The 23192-nt window shown below is 41.6% G+C and overlaps 1 protein-coding gene across 2 annotated transcripts in view; it reads right to left on the bottom strand.

Annotated features, from left to right (window-relative positions):
- Positions 1 to 23192, bottom strand: part of stau2 (staufen double-stranded RNA binding protein 2) — an 86977-nt gene that overhangs the window by 54454 nt on the left and 9331 nt on the right. For both annotated transcript variants that reach the window (XM_037078290.1, XM_037078291.1), the window contains exons 6-7: positions 11704 to 11863; positions 6560 to 6667 (exon numbers count right to left, since the gene is read on the bottom strand). In XM_037078290.1, the coding sequence (XP_036934185.1) occupies positions 6560 to 6667; positions 11704 to 11863 (268 nt within the window). The remainder of the gene's footprint in view (positions 1 to 6559; positions 6668 to 11703; positions 11864 to 23192) is intronic.

Here is a 23192-nt window from a genome sequence, read left to right as displayed (position 1 = left end):
CTTCTGCAATCACATCTACTTCCTGTGAAGTCCGAGAACAGTGTGTGTGTGTGTGTGTGTGTGTGTGTGCGTGTGTAGCAGGTGGGGTTCTCCCCAACCTTATTTAGGAAAACACGCTGGAGGAAGAATTAGGTTTCACACACTTACTGAGTCCAACAGTACATGTTCGGCTGATGCGGATGCCTTTTTCGACTAATGGATCGTCGACTTTCTCCATCGCTGGCTCTCCCTCTAGCCACCGTCTGTAAATGTACTTTCTCAACCCCCCCAGCCCACCCTCTTCTCTTTCTCTCTCTCTCTTTTGCTCCTGCTCTCCTTTATTTGAGCTCAATTTGTGGTGCAGACAGCACAAATTGTAGCAATCAGATGCAATCAAGGAACAGTTCATTTGAACCCAGCGACCGATAAAACAGATTAAACTGATAAGCGGAACCTTGAGCATTCCTCAAATGCTTCACACATCAACACAGACTAATACCAGACCTTGAGGAGAACAAAGGATTACGTGTGCAAACCCCTCCACCACCACTAAACCTATACCCCGACAAACTTGTGTCTTGTTTAATAAACATGCTTAAATGACAATGCAAGCCCTGTGCATAAAAACAAAATAAAGGAGACATAAAAACTATAAAATGACGCTACTCCTACAGCAATATCTGCTAAAACATATAATGCACATGGAGTGGTTTAAATCATACAATTGCTGTGAAATTGCAGTCAAAAGGCAAAATAATAAGGATATATTTAGATTTCATCACAGTCAAATAACTGCGCTCATCTTAACATGGCTGACACTGGCCTCGTGTTTGCTGTCGATGTACCCGTTATCCCCTCAGCATTCCTGCACAATGACTTTAAGTATATGTATGGACGAGTGTTGTAGGGAAGCCTTGGAGCACTACACATAGCTCTCCAAGCTCCAACAGCCAAACTCACTCCCACCCGGGGGATCTGCTCTGGTCTCGCTCATCACAAGAAAAAGGAAATGTAACATGGCAGCTTCTTGTGCATTACAACATTCAGTGGGACTAGATGCATCCCATTCTTGACCCTTTTACTTTGTGTCGACGGTGCTGATGATGACACTTCACGGAATCGGCCACTGGTCAGCTGAGCTTATATCACTTAGAAAAAGCAAGCTATTAGCGGAATGAAGACATGTCGTGTCTAATGTGCAGGATGGGGATCCTCTTCAGCTGTCTTCATTTATGTAGCTGTACTCACTCACTCATTCTGTGTCCATCACAGGCTCTTCTAAACATGTGTAACTATTCCGCTCATGTGGTTGAGCAAGATGGTAAGCTGACCAAGAAATAAACATATTTGCATCCTGGTGGGTGACCACAACATTCCTGGTTTGATTCACACTACAAACCTCTGTTTGTCTGTCAGGCAACAAGCTGGTCCCAGTCCAGCATAAACCAACTTACAATTGTTGTCCAAATGCCAAAAAATACTGCCATTAAGTTGTTGTTGTTTGCAACAAAATGAAATGAACATGATTTCAGTTTTTGTGCTAAACTAGCTTAGTGACCTAAAGGTGGCTTGTCCTCTAAATCGTGGGAAAAAAGCGAAAAAGCCAATTATTAATGTCAACGTGCTCCATTTGAAATATGTATAGCCTATATAGTGCTGTGGAATACAATCCTATTCAAAACCTTTTAGATTAAGATGTAACACACGTTTTACTTGGGTGAGTCAGGTAAAGCTTAAAATTTAATAGGTTAATTTTGTCTTTTTTCATCCGGCTGAGAAAATGACAACATCCACGACCAATTAATTAGTAGATAATGTGCCGTAACTATTCCCCTCCCATCAACTGTCATGTTGACTGTCATGCTCTGCAGAGTGTTACATCCATCCTGTGAACACACTGATTCTGATTGGTTTTAACCTGTTACATAATTAACAACGAGCTTCTGCCAAATGCGGCTCACCTGCTGTTATGAAGATGAAATCCAATACCCAACTTTATAACACTTTCTGCTGACAAAGACAGCAGACAGTGATGCTGTTTTACACCCAAAGTAATTAATGCAAATATTTTATTGCAAAAGACAGTTAGAGAAACATTCCTGTGTCCAGATCGCATCAAAGGTTAAGGGTTCTATTCTGGGCCAAGATTCACCCGCCAAGTTTTGTGGTAAACCGTTCAGTAGTTTTTGTGCAATCCTGCGGACAAAACAAACAACCAAGAAACTTGTTCCTGTGACTTGTCACCAAATCAATTCTCTTGGGTTTTGGGCTTTTAAACAAGTCATTCCTTTCTGCTCATGCAAAACACTTTTAAGGCTATGGCAGAATGAGTGATGGACTGGATGGGATGAAGTCTTGCTCTGAGATGAGATTCGCTTATGCTGTCTAAAGCGAAAACATGCAGTCACTGAAAGGAAGCAGAAAAAATAAACATGGCCTCTATTGATATATGGTGCAGTCAACAAAGAGTGTGATACCAAGTGTGTGTCTGTGCACTCATGTCACACACTCTTGGCGCAAGACGGCGGCAGACGAGCTGCAGTCAGTCTCCTGGCAGACGACACGGGATCTGCGGCACACCGATGGGATTTCAGAACTTCCATTCATTTACACGCACACCCACACACACATACATGCAAACAAACACAAACACACCCATCTACCACCTGATTATAAGGATCGGGTTGTACACAGGAAACACTCTGTAATTCAATGTTGATTTTTTTCCCCTCCAATCCCCTTCTCCTCTTGTCTCCTCATCTCATCTTTTCTCTAACATGGGAGGCCTTCTCTTCGGCTTCTCATCGTGACATCAATACCCTGAGCAGTCGGGGAGGATCCGTGCATCCAAGACCTCAGGTACTCTGGAAGAGGAGGCTATGGGAGCACGGCAGGACAATGGCGGGGACTGGTAGAGGGAAGAAAGGCTCTTTTGTGACGAGCGGTGGATGGACAAGCCCTGAAGGAAGCTGCTTCTTGTAAGATGGGTGGTTCTTGGCTCGGACCCTCTTCTCTTGTGTCCTCCTTGGAAAGGGAGCCTCTGATCCAACACACAAGCTGTGATTTATAGATTGGTTCCTCTTTGATGCTGACATCTGTTTGATATTGCCTGACGGGGGGATTAAATGAGCCAACTGGCTCTCAGGGTGGCGGCGACCCTCATCGTTGCAGAGGGATGGGAAAGCAGACACTAGCGAGCGGTGACTCACGTGTAATTTCATGCCCCGGTGAGGCCAGGGATGAGATGATGTGAAAACATGGATGCTTGTGAAAGGCGTTCACATGAGACGTGACCGTTATGGTTTTGTGTAGGGTGCATGTGTGTGTGAGTTTAAGAGATCGTCTGTTAGTGAGGGCGTAGGAGTGTGCACTTTCTTCTTGGTGCATCAAAGTAGACATGGTAAAGGGGATGTGACGCGGCAGGCCAAACTTTGATGAGTTAATGAGTTATAATGTAATGGACCCAGTGGGCAAGAGAAGACCCACAAGTTATTTACACTTGGTATCCAGCCACAGTGTAGTGGCAGTGTGAGAGCAGATCGCACGCAACGCACTGATTGAGGATGAAAGTGAATCTGCTGGAGAGCTGTCAGGAGTATGAGGGGGAGAGAAAGGTATGTTATGCCATGAGAGGGAGGATAATTGCCTCAACACAGCCTGGCCTTCGGACAGTTTAGTTTGATATGGCACCAGGGAGAATAAATGCAATCAACTGACAGGGAAACAAATCTGTCAGTCAGCTCTCCGAAGTCTCTTTCTCTTACTTTAAATCCATTAACAGCGCAGAAAAGGCCAAAAAGCGAATCGAACCTTGTGCAATCGTCAAAGGATATTAACTGTAGATGGGCAGTGAAAGAAAGACAAAGTGGAGAGAGGTTACTGATTTACTGCCCATCAGACAGCAGTAATGAACAGCCAGTCTCCAGAGTGACAGTGAGCAGAAGAGGAAAGAAGTGGAGGAATGTGGTTGTGGTGTGCTCCTAAAAACCGCCGCTGTCAGCTTCCAATTTGGAAGGACCGAAAATGAATGAATTGCGAACAGTGACATGTCACATGATGAATGACATCAATCCAGATTTAGCTGGCTGAAATTATTAATAGCAGTTCCAGGAAGGATTGCCATGTCATGCTCTGATGAGCACATTTTGAGAACAAAGAAGGGGAGGATTGGATGATCAATTTTTCCAATGTTGTGTAAACTTTCATTAGCAAGCAAAGTCAACAGACTGAGAGGAGTCTCCCTCCCTTCCTTCCATCCTCGCCTCTTGTTTCCTCTCACCCGCTATCCGCCTGTCTCTCGCAACAGCCCTCTGTGTGATTTTTGGGAGTGATGGTAGGAGAGGTGGAAGGCAAGGATTCTGTGGAGGAAGGGAGGGGGCACGCAGAGTAAACTGAGCCTCCCTTGTTTTTGGCACCTTGCAGAGTGCAGTAGAAGAAGAGGCAGGCGATCAGGGAGTGAATATTGGATGAGTCAGCTGAGATTTGATGAAAGCCAAGGGGAACGGATCAAGCAGTTCATGTAAGGACACAGTAGGCTTCATTGTGGATTGAGAAAAAGTTAGAGGAGAGAAATGGTAAAATTCCCTGTAAGGTCCAGAGGAAATCTTCCTAGATCAAGGCAGTTGACTCTCTTCTTATCCAGTGGGGGATTGTAGCAGCATGGGGCAGCTCCCAGCTGAGCTTCTCAAGGTCGCCAACCTTCTGCTGCGGAAAGCTTTTCTCAGAGGCAGCTGTCAATACGAACATGTTCTTACCAAACAGAAACCACTGTAGCAAAACAAACAGAGGTGCAAAGGTGGTTTTGGATTCATTTTCTCGTATGGTCACTACATGCTGGGTGTTAAACTGACTAAGAATGTACTGACGTGAAAAGGAAAATCCCAAAGAATCCACAAAGCCCTGGGGTTTCAATATCAACATCACACATACTTCAGGAGTAGCTGCAGCCGTCTACTTCCACTGAATTGATGACCACCTTTGCTCAGGTTTTTAAGAAGTTTATACACTTATGCTTTTTACACAGCATAAAATATTTTTTGAGTATAAAAGATTAGATACTGTTAGGATTTGCAAGACTTTGCTAAGCAGATGACAGTGATTTATTGGTTCGGAAATGAGTAAAACAGCTCGGTCACAGTCAGCTGCAGGTGTCTGTGACAAAGAACTCACATGTGAGAGAGTAGAAGATGGAACTGAAGTCAGTTTGGTCTGACAATATCCAGCTGGAAATACTTTTCATGTAATGCACTGAGATTGACGTAATTTGATGCTAGATATTGAGCAGCTGGACTGGTATTTTCATGTCAATAGCTCTGTATTGATTGCCTCAATGATTCTCATCAGGAGCTGTTAAAGGGACAACATGATTACTCTCTGCCTGTCAACAGCACCCAGTGGTTAGAAACCATGATGGATCATAATGCTAAAACAAAACAAATGTTAAAGGCAGAGTTTGAATTTTGACTTTTTCTTATTAGATTCAGTTGTACTGTAATACTGCAGACAATGGGAGGCAATTAACACAGCACATTACAGTGAAATGGACATAAAATATGTGACAGAATAAAGACATTAAAGCTGCACTGTGTAGTTTTGGGTAAGGAATCTTAACCAGGAGAGAAATAGCTTCATTGACTGATTTTTACACCTAAACAAACTAAATAAACAAACTGTCTGTTTTCATGACAGCACAAACTTAATACAAGCTTATATTGGCTGTTAAGTGGAGACAACCTCTGGACACCAAGGTTCACTTGTCATGTTGAATTGCTGTCAAATTCTGTCTATCTATCTGAATATATTTATTTATATATATATATATATATATATATATAAAAAAGCGCAAAAGTCAAAGTTTTATCAAGCTCTGCAGCTAAAGAAAAACAAAACACATTTATGCCTGGATTTCAGGCTGCTTCTGGCTAATGTCCAGAGAGGAATAAAAAGGGGGCTTTGCATGACAATGACAAATAAATCAAATAGAACTTGAACCTCATTTATTAAATACAGGTTGATTAATTAATATGAGTTCTCTTCATTTGGTTTTGCGGGACTGTACAAAAGGCTGAGGATTACAGGAAACAAACCAGTCCCTTATCAGCTGAGTCACCGCCAGTCAATGAGTCCACGCCACCAGAACCCATACTGATGTTCTACGTCAATCCTAAATCACTTTGAACTTAACACCATGAGAATTTTCACAAGCCTTAAAGGGTGGTGGTCTATCCAAAATTTCCTGTGCGCACATTCTTTTGAAACTCTTTACGATAAGTGAGCTCACTGAAGGAAAATTAGGCAAAACTGGGTAAACACACATGTCCTTATGCACTTCATATTTCATTATCGTTGGGGGACAGAGTATTTATCAGTGTGATTAGTTTTTAAGTTCCCGTAACTCTTACAACACTATGACAATCTCATAATACATCATGACTACTCATACATCCCATATATACACGGTCTTATCTTCATTCATTCTGAGCAAATGTCCAGGAAGAACCTGAATAGTGGCGTCACATGACCACATTTTTGTGGGTGTTTGGTGATACGATGTTTTAACACATGGTCATTGTTTCCTCACCTCAAAATTGACAGATAAGTTCCTCTTCAGGGCAATTTCATAGACCAGGCTGATCTCTGATTTGCTGGCATCGCTGCCTTCATCAGTCTCTGCTTTTTCTTCTGGGCTCTGGAAAAGAAGGTAAAAAAATCTAAGTCAAACTGGTTGAAGTACAGTTTGTGCTCAATCTAGTGCCACTTCTAGGTTAAAGGTATTCAAATAGTCTATTGTTTTGTAAAATGAGTTCAATTAATGGCTAATCTATAAATCATGAACATTTAGAGGTCTGAATTAAAAAAGAAATTGACTTTGATGAGAGAAAGCAGTAAAAATACTTAAACTACACATGGGCGACACACTTTCTCCATTCAAAATGCGTCCTTCATTTCCCTGTGCTGCTTGAACTTTCACTGAATATCCTGAAGTTGTTGAAGCACGTTATTTTAGTTTGAAAGACAGAGGCATGTTCTCAGATGTGTTGATGGCATGGATGCTGATTTGGCAGATTCCATACAAACTCAATAGTTATATCTGTAGAAATGGCTACATTAAAGTGAAACTCTCGCCAAAAAGCAACTGAGGCTTTATTTGTGAATGTATATAAGTCAAACTTTCGTGTAAAATCATAATTACGACGGAAGAGGCACTTTTAAGATTTACCATAGTTTTGTTTTTGGGAAAGCTCATTTTCAGTGGAGAGAGTAATGGTGGACCACTCCTCTAGCCTTCCTGTTAGGTCACACTCGGGGATCAATACATTTTGTCTGCCATGATGGCGCTGAAGATATAGCTACTAATGTGAGTTGTTCAAAAACCTTCTTTTTAGTAAACTCTGTGTACACAAACAATGTTCTCAATGCTCATGTTCACGTGTAGAGACCCTGGTGATACTATGAAAAAAAACCAAAAACAGCGATTTTGATGCTAGTGTCAGAGTGCACGTAGCACTCTATTGAAAAGTAGCTTGCCTGAAAATGAAACTACAGTAAATCTTAAAAGTGCCTCTTCCGTTGTAATTGCGCTTTTTTTTTGGTGAATGTATATGAGTCAAACCTTCGTGTAAAAGCATAAGTTGCATTTTGGCGATAGTTTCACTTTAAAGAAGCTAACTCATTTAAAGTGGCATCACCAAAGCTCGCCTGTTGGCCTGAAACAGACTGCGGTGTAAGACGATCTTGCCATAACAGTCTGGGCCAAAGCAATAATGAATCACACAAGAGATGAATGAAGTATACTCAGTTGTAGAGAACACAACCTGCTTGAGGCCTACAATGTTCTTTCATGTGCGGACATTTTTGTTATTAAGTTGGAGCAACAGTCAGATCCCATGTTTCCTTGATTTACTGATCAATGGCAAATGTTTGAGTTTAAAGCAAGATTTTTGTAGAGGATGGAAGGAAATGGAAATGTATCTTTTGTCTGATTAAAAGCATGAAAAACTACAAAAAGTGTGACCCCAAAACTGTGTAATATATCAACCCTAGAATAACACGCCTACAGGGTGGATGTCGGCCAAGCTGCTGCAACGAGAAGCCTGCCTGTTTTCTGGCTAGGATCCTTATCTGATATGGGATTGGGAACTCAGTATCCCAGGACATGACTGGTGGTCCTCTGTCTGTACAGGACGGTCTCTAAAAGGGGTGGTCCATTAAATATGAGAATATTTGTTTATTAGCTCTCTGCTCCAAGATAGACAAATTATTGTTTGGGAATATCAAGAACTGTCTGGGAAACACTGAGCTGATCCACCCAAAATGACTGAAGATAGTCAGTGGAAAGCACCAGCAGGTTTCACTGGGATAATCACACAATTTCCTTTAATCCAGACAGACATAAGAACATTGCTATGTTAAAAATTTTAAGACATCTTTTCCTCAATCCGCAAAATTTGCCGCCCATGAATCTATGAAGTAATTCTGGACTTAGTACCAGATGACTCAGGTTTGAGCCTTGGGTTGTGTTTTTAATCACTAAGTTAGTTGTTTAAATATGGACCAGACAGACTGAATCTTTTTGAACTGATTTCCATTCACTTCTGAATAGTCCTGCCATTGGTCCCTTCTACTTAAAAAGCAACCGAGTTCACAGCATAGAGATCATATCATCAGCCATACAATGAGGACCTTTTGGTGCCAATTGTCTATGGGAAGGCAAAGTGCTGTCTCGATCTTTATCTTCTCATGTCCACCTCTTTGTCTGATTAAGTCTGAATGGCTGCGGTCTTTCCCTTTGGGCTTCTTCCCTTCTCGTGCCTCATTGTGCGACCTGATACGATGCATGATTCATACAGCGAGATCTCTTGGATTTCACAGGAAATGCAGTCACGTGGTGAGATGCACACCTACCGCACCGGGCGAAAGACCTCACATGGGCGAGGTGTGTACGTGTGTGTGCACACTGTGCTTTGTGCTCAGACATATATCCTCTTCCATCATACATGCAAGGAGGTGAGTCCAAAAGGAATCATCCGTTGTTTTACGCTTAAATGCTTTCATTAGAACATGGATGTATTCATGGTTTTCAGGGTTACACTCCCACCTGCCACTATCAGCGATGTGTGTGATTAATCGCGTGAATCCCCTCTCAAGGCTGCGTTAACAAGCTGCCGGGGTGTGAGCATCTGCATGCAACTGTGGGAGTGAATTAGCGTGCAAACTGAATGACCGAGCAGAAACGCAACCTTCCTGTGACAAAGACAAATAGAGGGCTAAATCTGACTTCCACTAGAAGTACTAGACAGAGAGTTCTGGGAAAACTGTAAGCAGGCGAGGAACCCATATTACGCTTTGAGACATTTACTCTGACCCTGAAGGAGCTGCAGTGAATGAACAATGACTGTGGGCGAACAGAGGGCTTCACATTCACAACAGTGCTTATGGGCAATTGATTACCTAAGAGGGTGAAAGGATTGCAGATCAAACGATGGGAAAAAAGGAGCTCCCAGTAGACAAACCAACATAAAAAACCTGATTACGAAGGTTACAGATTTAAATATCTCTTCCTGGAAGTGCACTCGTTTGATATCAGATACTCTAATTACCCTAATTCTAATAGTATACCAACATCGAAACCAACTGACATGGATTTCCGAGTTAGTCAGCAGTTTCATTATATAATCTTTATTGCCTTAAGTCATGTAAAGTTGGGTGAGGTTTTTCGTGTTTTCTTGGGTTACGTATTGTTGCTCTACCGGTGTAGAAACACAAGACAATTAGAACATCGCCGCTATTTACCTGCGGTCTTCCTGAAAATAACGGTTTGACAGCCCATGGTGACAAGGAACACCTTTAGCCTGAGGGAGTCCACACATTTACATGAGCAAGAGCGCACACACACTCGTGTGGAGACAGAAAGACAAACATATACTGCAGACAGACACAATGTGCCTCAATTTGTAAAGCAAGACTCAGAAGCAGCAGCAAACAAAGAGCACATTTATGGAGACTGACGCCACAAGACAGCGAGTCAGGCAGGTGAGAGGAGCCAAAGCGTTTTGAATAACCATCAGCGATGCCAGGCCGTGAGGATATGGGGTAATTTGATTTCCGGTGGGAGATGATAACAACAGTTAACAGCCATGCCTGAGGGGAAACTCTCTGGAAAGGTATAGTGACATTGGGAGTAGGTGAAAATGAAGAAAGACAAAATGGGGAGAATATGCACTCCTGCCAGGTGAAAACTAAACTGTAGGGACTGCATTAGAGTAATTAGAGCTGAGGTGGATTTGGATTCAATCTGGTTATGCATTCATCTTACAATCTGCAAAAAACACAGTAACACTTTTAACAGAGCCTCTGGGGAGCGCATCAACAGATCAGAAGCACAAATCCTTTGACATTTCATTAAGGGAAGAGTATTTCAAGTAGGAGGGGCGGGAGTAGAGAACAGTCATGTGGCGTGAAAGCAGCTGGAAGGTGACTGAAGTGCTGAAGGGATGAGGCTGCAGTGATTGGAGGACAATCTAAGTGGAGAGTGGAGTGACCTTTTATGGACAGAATGAATGACAGGACGTCAGGTTGGAAGGAAAACAGCTTTGTGCGGGGGCTGGAGGTTTCATAAGGTGCAAACATGTGAAGACAGTTCCCGCATTCATACACGAATAATGAAAATTGTGTAAGTAATTCAAAGCTATTTTCAAGAAAAATGGCACAACAGACATTAAAATCTTACCTATGATCATGTAAGTGTTCAAGGTTTTTTGAGGATACTTGGGAACTGAATATTTTTTACATTTCATAGGCCAAGTGATCAATAGATTAATCAACAAAATATTGAAATCATGACAAAATGGTTGGTTGCATGTCCTAATGCTGAGTACAAGTTTAGTCTACTCAGACCATGCTAATAAATAGCTCCATGCCTGACATAAGTGGCTACTTGTCGAGTATGGATGAACTGTCCAAAGGGAGTGGAACACTAAATATGTGCATAGAGGACAAGGCTGGTGATATTTCATATTTTTCCTATTGTCAGCAAATTAATTTGAAAGACTAGGACCAACAATGAATTGATCCTTTCAAAGCTTATGTAGAGACAATGGGTGATAGATCTTACTCCTCTGTCCAGTGGGCATCCATTAGGGTCCAAAAACAATTCAAAAAGGATAATGAGGCACCGCTACACTGGGTGACATGCTCCTTAATTACCAGGAACATGGACAATGTAAGTCAAGTCAATAATACATTAAGGACATAAATTGACATAAATACATTATTTACTCCTGTCTGAGAAACTATTTTCAACATATAGTTTGCCCAGCTGTAAAATGACTACTACTTTACTAATTACTAAATAAAATAAAGCTATGCATATCTGTGGATGGATAGGTGTGTAGGAGAAGACTTTCGGGGTTGACCAAAACAGAACAAAAAGCTTCTGCACATTGTCCTCTTCAATTGCAATCGTAAAAACATAATTTAACAATGTTCTAGCGCACAGACCTTCATTACATTATTAAAGAAAACAGGGTACAGGGTCGAGGTGAACAATAATCGCTTCAAACAAGTGAGACATAAAAGATTGTTAACATTCATTTGTCTTAAATGGTCATTTACAGTAATGGAAATGTACTTAATATGAGGTAAGGAATTCTCAGAGGGGAAGCCGCCAAGTGCTTGTTAGATAACTAACGGTAAGCCTTTTTGTTTGTAAGTGTATGTGTTTACCTGTGGTGGCCGTTCAGGGATGGGTTCATTGCGCAGGGCTTGCAGGGCCTTCATGGCAGCGCTGTGTCTGGCTGCTTGGCGGGTGCGTCCCTCTCCGATAAACTCATGACTCCCCACAGACAGCTGCACATAGAAGATCTTAGGAACAGGATAATGGTACCTGGAAAATGAACAAAGCAACAGAGGGGGAAAAGGGAATGTTTAGTTTTGGTTTATTTGGTATATTTAAATAACAATATATGACATATATACAAAAAGCGACGGGAGGGAGAGGCTTGGACATTATAAGCCAAGATATCAATTCACACCGTTTACACCGTTCCCCAAATTAAAGGCCCACCACTTCATCAGGGTCAATTACTACACAATAGACTGTTGGCCAACCACTTGACTAATGTCTTGCTATTGAATCTGAGCTCAGGGATGCCAAACAAAGCACAGGGACATATATCCTCTGCTCTTTCTTCTGGCCCCGAACATAGATTTTCCTCTCTTTCTTTGGGCCCTGACAGAGCGGGACTGAGCTGTCACTGAGTAGATTTAGAGGTCTGCGAGTCCGCGTGTGTGATACCCCCTCCTGGGTCAGGGGGAGAAGGGCTGAGAATGTCTGCCGGATCGACGACAAGGAAAGAGAAATAGTGGGAAAGCTAACAAGAGGAGAGAGTAATCTAAACTTTTTTAATATCCGCCTCCCTGTACTCGTTCTTCTCTGCCAGACTACTCTCACATCCAGAAGGACATACAGAAAACATATGTAGTAGACACAAATGGATAGCAGCAGCAGCAGCAGCAGCAGCAGCAGCTGCAGCAGCTGGGATTTATGTAATCCTGAATGGAGTCTGGTTTAAATATTTTTACATGATTAAGGCATTGGGCTTTTAATGAGACAAGGAAAATCAATAGTTTGTGAAATTCAGAAGAAAATGAAAACAAGCTTCACAGAAATGCAGCTGTGTATACTGCTATACCAAAACATCCTACTTGGCACAGAAGCAGCCATGAGATCTGAGATTTAATACTTGATAGGAATTTGGGGAACCAACGACAAAATAACACCCTAGAAGCTTGGGTATGTAGGACGTGACGACCTGTATGCACTGAAAACACTCACAGTTTCTCTAAAGCAAACAGGCACATCATCATCACATTAATTGAAGAGATCTCAAGTGGTGGTGCCATAACAGCACATAGCACTCCTTTGTATATATGCTAATGCAGTACGTTTAAAGACTGATGGCTACTCACATGGCTTAAAGGTTAGCACATTTCAGTATCCACTTCATGGTAAATGTATTTTTAAGTGAAGATGTTGCTAGAACTTCAGTGTAAGGATGTGAAGTCTTATTTTGGTAGTTCATCTTCATTCTGTTATCATTCCTACGATCAATAATAACAACGTAACACAACCTTATGGCTGACATCTGGAAATGGGCTCAAGACGATGCTTAGAGGGTGAAAGGAATTTGAGCAGACATGCAGATTTCAAACAAACCCCAAAAGTGAAAGAGAAAACAAGAGTGACAAGATAATTTTGAGCCAAACTATCCACTGTGAACATCCCTCAGACTTTATGGACTGACTTACTTTCTATTTTACCACTGAATGATTTGGCTGAATTGTTGGCTTGTGTGAACCGATTTCAGCATCGGAACCAGGGGTGCTCAAACTTTTTTGTCCTCAAAGTTCATAACCGACAATTAATGGTCCTAGAGTTACGACATCCCCTTAAGTGACTGACTTTGTACCCAGTGTCACTCTCACCACCATGCTCAGATCCTGAAAAATAACAAATAACTAATTTGGGATACTAAGCAATTTTACCTCAAATAATGAAACAACATTAACAAAAAACAAACAAACAAAAAAACATTAAAAGTACAATATGTCTCTTCTACCACTTGGTGACTCTATCAATGGCGCAGAGCTGCTACTTTGTAACTTTTGGGATTACTCCTGTTTATCAACCTGACAATGCAAAGTCTGTGTGAAAAGGTCTACAATCTCTGGTGAGTGCAGAGTTGGGTGCGCCGCTGCTTGCTATCGTTAGCTCATGGCTAATGTACAGTAAAGTAATCTGGCTGTTTGGGGTGGATAAAGTTTTATTCATGCTCAGTTTAGTTGGTTCATCAATTTCCCTATCCAATAATTAGCGATGGGTAAATTCTAAATATCATATCTTGAAATGTTTCTTTCACTACAAATATTTGGTGGGCCAAATTTAAGTTTATGGTTCCTTAGGGCAGTCCTGATCTAAACAAGATCTTGTAGCATTGTCCCCATGTGCCTGGTTCTCAGGAGTTACTTTGACGAGTACAGCATTATCACAATGGATAGAAATCATGGCCAAACTCTGAAAATAAGACCAGAATTGAAATAAACTGAAATCAACCTTCAAGTGGACAAAGTTTCCCAGACTATGACTCCTTACTAACAGTTGGTCTTAAAGCAACACAGTGTGACTGGAGAAAGCTGCCTGTTCAGTCTCATTCCCGGGTCCTCAAATACAGATGCTTTGAGTCCAAGCTCAGATACTGGTATTTGTCTTTCTCAAGATTTGCTCTAAAAGTTAGGTAAATTTGCTTTAACAGCACATCTGTTCCTTTTCTTAATATCTCCTCCCCTCTTCCGCTTACGTCTTCCTCAATCTCCTGCTCAGCCGGCCTAACAATGAGTCAGCGTTTTACTCCCAAAAATTCGGCAGGTCTTCCTCCAGCCCACAGCCCTCCTCTCATCCGTCTGCTCTCAGCTCCTCCTGGCCACGGGAGCCTTGCCTGGGCGGGGGCCTGCCTGGCCCTCGCACGTCAAGTGTGGCCCCAGGGTCTCAGAGGACATGCCAAGTGCAACATGGGCTCCAGCCAACAGCGCTGAGCTGAGATGGGAGCAGCTGGGTCTGGAGCGCCGAGTACAGGTGCAGAGAGGAGGAGAGAGAGAGAAGGATAAGGGAGAAAGAGGAGGAGGGAGACTGAAGGGGAGAGAGAGGGAAGCAAAGAAAGAGGGAAGAGAGAGGGGGACATGGAGGGAGGCCTGTGGGAGACCCTACTCCACAACGTGGGAAAGTAGTGGCTTACACACAAGCGAGGCAGCCAAGAGCACAGGCGAGCACACGCACACACATCAAAATCGTGCAGATAAAAAAAAAAAGGCAGGGAAAATCACGTCAGCACTCCGTGGCCAGTACAAAAATCAGCACATGCTGGCTGGATATGCCTGGGCTGAGTTATCAATTATTATTTTTGTTATTATTACTACAGAGAGGGAACTGGACCAGGACACCTGTAGGGAGGGTGTGGACACTGCTGCAAGGAAATAAGGAAAAAAGAAAAAAAAAAAAAAACAACACTGTGTCTGTGTGATGATGTGTGTGTTCGTACATCTGCTGGGAATACCACAACTCAATCAAAAGATAACTCATCAGTATTTAGCCATGAGTAATACATTTGACTTTGAGATCACAAGCTTCCCTGCAGCTCTCTTTCATGTGGGACATATTATTCAAGGTTACCAATTCATCTTAATCATTCAAAGACTTGTGCGTCAAGACACACAGAGACATTTAAAGGTGAGCCCACACACAGGCCTACTGGGAAATAGAAGATATGGTATTGCAATTATTACGGAATGACTGAGTGATATTTGGGCTGGAAACTATTTTCTCCTGTGACATTGAAAAATATTTATCTTCTGAAAACATCTCACGCTTTCTCGCTGTATGTGTTATACTTGCTCCTAAACTGAGCAAGCAGATAATCTTGACTTTATCATTTTGCAGCAGCAGGTAGTGCCACTAGATCCATAAGGGATGTGTGATCAGTCGACTAGTTGATTAAACTATTACAACTTTTGCTAGTCGGCACCATTATCTTATAAATGTCAAAATCTAATATCAGTAATAACAATGAAATACTAACATAACTGTAATTTGAATTGAAAGGTCATGTGCTATAGTTAACTGTTGCTTTATAAAAAAAAATGAGCATCCACCAATAATATTAACGATTATGCTCAACTGTTGCCTGTAAGATGTAATAAACACAATATTCTAATGTATTATTATATTACGATATAAACTGCACTCATTTTTTTTATTTACCTCCTGCATATTTTTTGGTAATTAAAGTGATGTTTAATGGTTACTTTCTTAAATGGTGACCATGACAGATGGCTGAGATTTCCAGTTACAATCGGGGCATAGTTCAGTGGAAGCAACCAAAAATGTGTTGCCAGTAAGTGAACACATGACATTCAGATGGAAGTATATAGGAAGCGGTGAAGATTTCAACAGCTTTGGCTGGCAGAATTATGCCGACCGCAGCGATCAAAACCAAATGCTGCACTTCCTTTTAGTCATAAACCTGCCATTGTGTCCATGAGAACACATCAAATTCAGTTTTGTTCAGAATATATTGCCCTCCTTAATCTGCCAACTCAGCTGTGGTTGTTGTTGAGAGACCCCAGTGAGACCCCACTCTTTATTCATTTAATTTCAAACAGGCTACTCCTTAAGGTATATAATATATTAGCATTTCTTGTGCATGCAGCTAATTATTTGATGATGTAGCACAACAATATTATTACCTCCACCAAGGAGGTCATGTTCCCACCCGGGTCTGATGATTTGATGTTGGTCGGTTGGCAGGATCACAAAAAAACCTACTGAACGTATTTCCACAAAACTTGAATGGAGGATGGGTCTCAGCCCACAGTAGACCACATTAACTTTCTTTAACATTGCATGGCTCTTGATTAACACTCAGGCGAATTCAAGTGGCTGGTATGTATTAGAGGGTACAAAAGAGGACTGTTATGTGCTCTACTGAGTGCCACTGTAGTTTAAAGTGTACGTGATCTTTGAATGGGTGCGCTTGTGCATTTTATGGTACACTCTTGGATGTTTTGTTGTCAGTCTCTCTGCCTTGGGCTGGTGCTTTGATAATGGACTTCAAAATTGGTTGTGCGACGGTGCTGTCATTTTGTCTGGTCTGTGTTAGTGAGTTCTTTGATTATGTGCCTCATCTGTTGTGCTTTGTTGGTGTACTCTACTTGGAAAAATATAGTGCAACAATAAAATTCTGTTGCCACTTCTCTGAATGAAAACAAACTCACAAAAAGAGAGGAGACTTGATTGCAGTCGGGGAGAATAAGTCAAAATAAAAAGCAGATTTTGCAAAGTTGGGAAATGTGTTTTTAGCAGAAGCATTATGCTAGCTGTCTTGTGCATTCTGATGGTGTGCAAATGAGGGTCTTCATAGCGGTCACACTGTTGGATATTGGGATAAAATATCTGAATTTTAACATGGACAAAATCAGAATCTCTCACAATAGGATCTAAACAATTTTCAAACCACCTTTCTCTCAAATGTCAAAATTGTTTGGGATAGCACAAAATGGTGCAACGTAAAGGGGCCTTTAAAGGTGCGTTCACATTCATTCAAACACAGTTGAGCTTATCACTCATCCACTTACAAGATGGTTGAACAGTGTAAAACTGACACTGGATAAATGTGTCCTTCATATCTGTATAGTTTTGATTTCTTGATGTGTACAAATCAGTGAGAAACACTCATACACTCAATTCATTACGGTTGCATGTCTTTTCGTGTGCTACTGGTAAAAGCCTTTAAGTAATTAAAGCATAGTTGTGGGTAGCTCTCGTATCGAGGAATTGAAACATATGTACCCCACTACCAAAAAGAGCAGCCGACTGGAGAAATTGGGCCAACCAAACACAGACAAATAACAGGACAGGAATGAGGGGGCGTGCTGGCCCACTTCACCTCCCAGCGTCACTGAGCATCCACATCCACTGGCCACACATGAAAACACAAATGCTTATATGCATTAAACCATGATTACACACACACACACGCATAAACACGCAGAACTGACTCAGAGCTTTGTAAAGGGGACGGGGCTGCGCTGGGAGCAAAAGGGTGACAGAGATGTGGGAAATGCAATAACTTGGACAGGCTCACTCCTCCAACAGCTGCACTTTCTTCCAATCTCCTGTCAGACCTCTACTTGTTTTCTCTCCCTCCCAACTTCCATATTTCATTCCCTTTGTCCATCACTGATTGCTTTCCTTCCCTTTTGCCTCACGCAACTGCTAATGTAGAAAATACATGGTGGTGTGAGAAAACAGCCCACGTAGTCAAGTAAACATAGTGCTCAAAACACCAACTGTCATGATGTTTGGAGGGGTTGTATTCAAAATTGCTTGGACCCTGTTGGAGGTCAGAAACCACTTATCCACATGGGAGGATAGGATTCAGCGTGATGGCGGAGCTGTGGTTTCATATAAATGATTTCTTTGTGAGTCTTTTGTGAAGCAATATTTCTCCATGTCATACACGAAACAGAAAGACATGGTAAAGTTGTTTCAACTGGAAAACGCGCTACAGTGCCCTTTAAGGTGCGCCCTAGGGCGCCCCAGCCCTCTCTTCAGTATAAATATGTCACAACTTTCTGTGTGTTGGAGCCCCACCGCAAACAACTGGAGCTATTTTTATGTTTTCGCCCCTGCCACTCAAACATACTGAGTAGACATAGGCATTTTTGTACCTCCAGTTTGTTGTGACCGTGCCACAAGCTATGAGGCGTTGCCGCATGTGTAGAAGGCATCTTCTAAGTAGATTCCGGATGAACTAACCTTCAGTTTCCGCAGCTGTATGCTTTGCGTTTGGAGTATAATAAAGGCATAGGTGGTGTGCGACTTGGTGGTAACGAAATGTTGCTGTTCTCAGTGTAATAAATATTGTGGAGCTTTCATTTGTGGTGCAAAAACTCTTTCGTTTTTTGTCTGAAAAGACACCAAGAGCCTTTATCATGTCAACTAAACTGACAATCAATAGTAAATTGACACAAAGTAAATTATAGCATGTGAGTGTAATAATAAACTGTAACTTTACAGAAGTAAAAACTATGCTGTTAGTTAAAGCTAAGAGAAAGACCTTTCTTTCTTCTTGATTCTAATAGCATCTATGTACAGAAGATGACGACGGGGAAACATTTGTTTGCGTAAGTACATTACTGTACTATAAGACTACAGGGCAGCCTCTTCCCACAGGCTGTGAAAATCTGCCATAAGAATTGTTTTTTGATTTTATGACTTGATAAGACAGGGTGAAAGGCGTCAAAATTAACTAATGTAATTGTTCTGAAAATTGTGGTCATGTTTGCGCAACTTCAAACAATGTTAACCTCCAGGTGATTATCATGCAGCAGTTCCTTAGAAAGACAGAGAAAGTGTGAACAAAGTTTCTGAAAGTGGCAACAAACAGGTTGAGTGATAATGAGAAATTGTGTGCGCGATGTGAGAAAACACAGCCCTCCCCCTGGGGCAGCTCTGACTCAAACAAGCAGCGTTGGATTGCATTAGAATGTGATTCTTTTGGTGATTAAAGCTTTTCAGATCTTCAATGTTACCAACACGGATCAAATCAGTCAAGTGTAAAAAGTGTAAAAGTCGATATGTTGTGTTGACTCACCATCCAAGACTTTCCACTGGTCACTAATAGCTCTCATTTTACAGTTCAGTATAACCTAGCCTTACATTCTGCAGGTTTTCCTTAAAGCCTGCCATGGGAGCAACGTTTTTCCACCTTATGTCCCTTCAGCGTAATGAGCTGCTGAGGTGGCAGACAGCTGGTGTCTACACTCACATCACCGCCTTTACCGACAACAGCTAATTATCAAGAATTGCCAACAGGAGCTGGGCATAAAACAGAGGTTTCATAACTTATTTTAATTAAATTGTCCAATCTGACAGTGCTCATTGTTTTTACTGTTTGTTGTGGCTTCATTTTCAAACGACAGATAAAAGCTCTCTTTGTGCGAGCTCTGTAATCAGTGCGCTGCCTTCGTGTCCTCCTTCCATTGCCTGGCTCACGACAAGTTACAGCCCCGTGTAAACCGACCTCGACTCTCCTGTCGCACTTTATAGCTGGGTCATGGCCGTACATCAAGTATTGTTTCCAAGCATGATAGACTTTAAGTGCTGTAACTGACAGGTAGCACGCAATAGACAAAAAACAAAATGGGGTTACTACATGAAGAAAAAACAAGGGCTGATATCATTATGCTGCAATAAAAGCAACCACTGGAAAATAGTATTATTCTCTAATCATCTGACCAAAAACAGACACTGCATGAATATCAGCAAAATATTAGTGAGTAGTGGACGACTTGCCAGCATGTGCAAAGCAATTATGCCATGTGTACATTTATGCGACACTGCAAAAGAAAAAACACTTTTTAACCCTCGTGCCCTTCTAGTGCCAACTGTTAAGACTTGGCTGGCTGAGCGGAACGGCTGGCTGGGGATCAGTCTAAAAATCAGACCCTGCTGTCCTCATTAAGCATATTAGATTGTGACCTGCTGTTTTATGTTCATTGTCATGAAGTAGGGAAAAAGAGATTTAAAAAAAAACTAAACAAAAAAACTCTGTGCCATTTTCTAAAAAAAAAAAAAAAAAATTAAAAAAAAGAACGATATGAATTTGTTATTGCCAAATTCTTCTGACTTTGTTTGCTTTACAAGAAGTCTTTGTGCCTGCAACTTATTTTCTTTCCTTTTTTTTGGTCGTTCAGTCAGTTGCTTTCAATCAGTCCCTCTAAAATTAGTTGCAACAACATCACTGTGCAGTCCAGACTGAATGTGATGAATGTAAATCTGAAGACTGTATTTGACTCAGTATTTCTATTGAAAGATAAATATAACAAAGCTGGTGTACTTTGTGTAAAGCACAGCAGCATCCAAGTGAATTTGATTCTTACTTTAGTCAAAAGGGTGGATGGTGGTAGGCCTATGGGCACTACAGGGGTGTGTCAACTTGCTGTTGGTAAAGCTGGTACGGGTGTATCAATAACAAGTAAACAATTATTGAAATCTTCTAAGAAATTAGACATGGTGAAAAAATAGTGGAAAAATAGCCAATTTAGTGACTCAACAATCAGCTAATAAGTCAATTTATTAAGAGCTGGCACATTCTAGTTAATTTGGTTCAATTCTCTTAAATTATTTTGTTTAATTCATTCAAGGTCAAATGAGAACAATCCCACATAAACTCAGCTAAGCAAGAAACTACCACACTGAAGCACCCTCAAAATGTGTAATTTAATTTTGAGCTGAAGTGCAGTTTTCTTCTGCTGAGAATGCAACACAAACCTATTAGACAATGTTAAATACAGTTGCTCAGATTCCCCCTATTTCCTCGTCGGCTCTCATCTGGTAGGACCACCAAAGAAGAAGTGCAGCATCACTTGACAGAAAAAACTTTGTTTTGACTTTCCCGGCTCTGTAAAGTATTATAATGATGCATGATGACAGACTCCAAACAGGAATATGGCAGTATAAACTCTGAAAGGCATCCAGCAGTGTGTCTGCTGCTGGGATGATGCAAACCAAAGTACACTAAGTACATATTTGTGATAGATTTCTTCCACTGACACATCCAACCACACAAGACTGATTAGTGATTGTGGTGTGACAAGGGTTTAACTAAACTGTTTCCCAAGAAAAGGGAACCTGTCCTCCCTCTCAAAATGACAGAAACTGAGGCAGAGATCACAAACTCAATAACAGCTGCACAATCATGCCATTTACAGAAAGGGCAATCCAAAGAGTCTGGATCACAAACCACTGTCTGAGCATCTTTGACAAGTGCTGAGAAGCAGTCAAGGTACAGTAGCCAGGATTTGCCAACAGCGGGGATTAAGGTGATAAAATTGCTGCTTTGTTGCAGAGACGATGTGCCGGGAAATAGGAGATTGGTGTGTGCCGACAAGCTGACTTGTGCTCTCTTGACAGCTCGGCAATGATACTGCACAGTGACCCAGGCGGTGAGAAAATTCATTTTGAAAACTACAAGAAAAAAAGAAGGGTTGAATTTCTTGGTGCATGTTGTGTATTTTTTTTTTTTTTTTTACAAACATACACGTCACGTACAGTGCTTAGAACCACACGTAGTCGTCTGACTTTCTACTGATGCAACCTGCTTCACACGTATGGGGTCTCATTTTTATATTCAATACATCAAGGCAAAAGAGGCGGGGAGGACACACAGGGATACACAAACACCAAACTCCACTCAGAGGAGAGGAGATGAAAGGAGAGACCAGACTTCTGTGTCACTGAGTCTGTTAAGCACAAATCATTCTGAGCATTTGTTTATGTTGGACCTGTATTCCACTCCTCCACCCCCACAGTGCACTCAATAAAACACAGCTTTATGAGTTTACACCCATTTGTACAATTTGGACAGATTATCCTTTGTTCTGGCATGTCGCCGATGGTGATTTAGGAACGATCAGAGGAGATGCATCTTGATTTACATTTTCCATTTTAAAAAAAATAACAATATGCAATGTAATAAAAAGTTATTCCCCTGAAGTTTCTACCTTGTGGGCCTTGGCAGCTCCCTTTTGTTTTTGGACAGCAGTGATGATAGGATGGATAAGAGAAACCATATCTGTGGCATGCTTGAGTGGACGCAAGAGCACACAGTGTCCTGATTAGGCAGCATGGGACTGTACAGCCGGACAGGACCAGAAAAGCTACATGCAAAAAATAAACCTGAGTGGGAGAAAGTGAGCAAAATGAAAAGAAAAAAAAAAGAAAGGCGAGGGCATGTGTGAAGGGGACCTCGCAGTATAATCTGATATCTCTACATAGGAGGAGATGAGAGCAAGTTTTGAATATAGAAAAGCGCTCACGGGCAGATTTGCCTTTTTAAGTGAGCCAAGTTGGCCCAATTAGAGATGTAGATGACAAAGTACACCTGTGTATGTGTGTGCGCCCTTTTGAGAGTCTCTGTGTGCTGATGCCCTGCAGGAATGAGAAGGGTATTCATTTGTCAAGGATAAGTATCTTTCCATGGCAACTGTCTCTTTATATGTCTTTCATGACCTCGTACACACACACACAGCATCACTAGGCATACATTCAGGTGTGATTTTTACAAGGGCTGGGCAATATGATGGAAAAATGCATCACGATATAAGTGTTTCATATCAGTTGATCTTGATAATTAGTGATTTTTTTTTTTAAACCTATTTGAAATAAGAGTGTAAGGGGGGTCAAGCATGTGAATAACATTCTTGGATCTAGACTTCTCAACTGTTCTGAGCGGTGGCAAGTACTTCACTAAATGAGAGCGGCTGAGGTGGTAAAATAAATCTGTCGTACTGCCAGACATGGTAGGGACAACGACCTTGCATAGTTTGCAGACAACATTGGTCTGACTCTTGTCGTACTTGAAATATCCGAAATACTGCCAAACTGGTGACGTGACCTTTCCTCTTTTATCCACAATTTCCTCTCGCGCTGTCGCACTCATTTTCTCTTTTCACGCCACGCCATTCTTTCTGTTAAAGCTGTTATGAGGCAAGATGGCGAAACATCAAAGTGCTACTGTGCATGTCACTCAACAGGTTGTTGCTAGGTTACCAAAGAGCGAGTGAGTTTGTTCATGCCACCAACATTGCTTAGCTGG

The sequence above is a fragment of the Acanthopagrus latus genome, chromosome 19 (assembly GCF_904848185.1).
Source record: "Acanthopagrus latus isolate v.2019 chromosome 19, fAcaLat1.1, whole genome shotgun sequence".
Taxonomy (NCBI): Eukaryota; Metazoa; Chordata; class Actinopteri; order Spariformes; family Sparidae; genus Acanthopagrus; species Acanthopagrus latus.
Note: the sequence above shows the minus strand (reverse complement) of the source record. Positions and strands in the feature narration are given on the sequence as shown.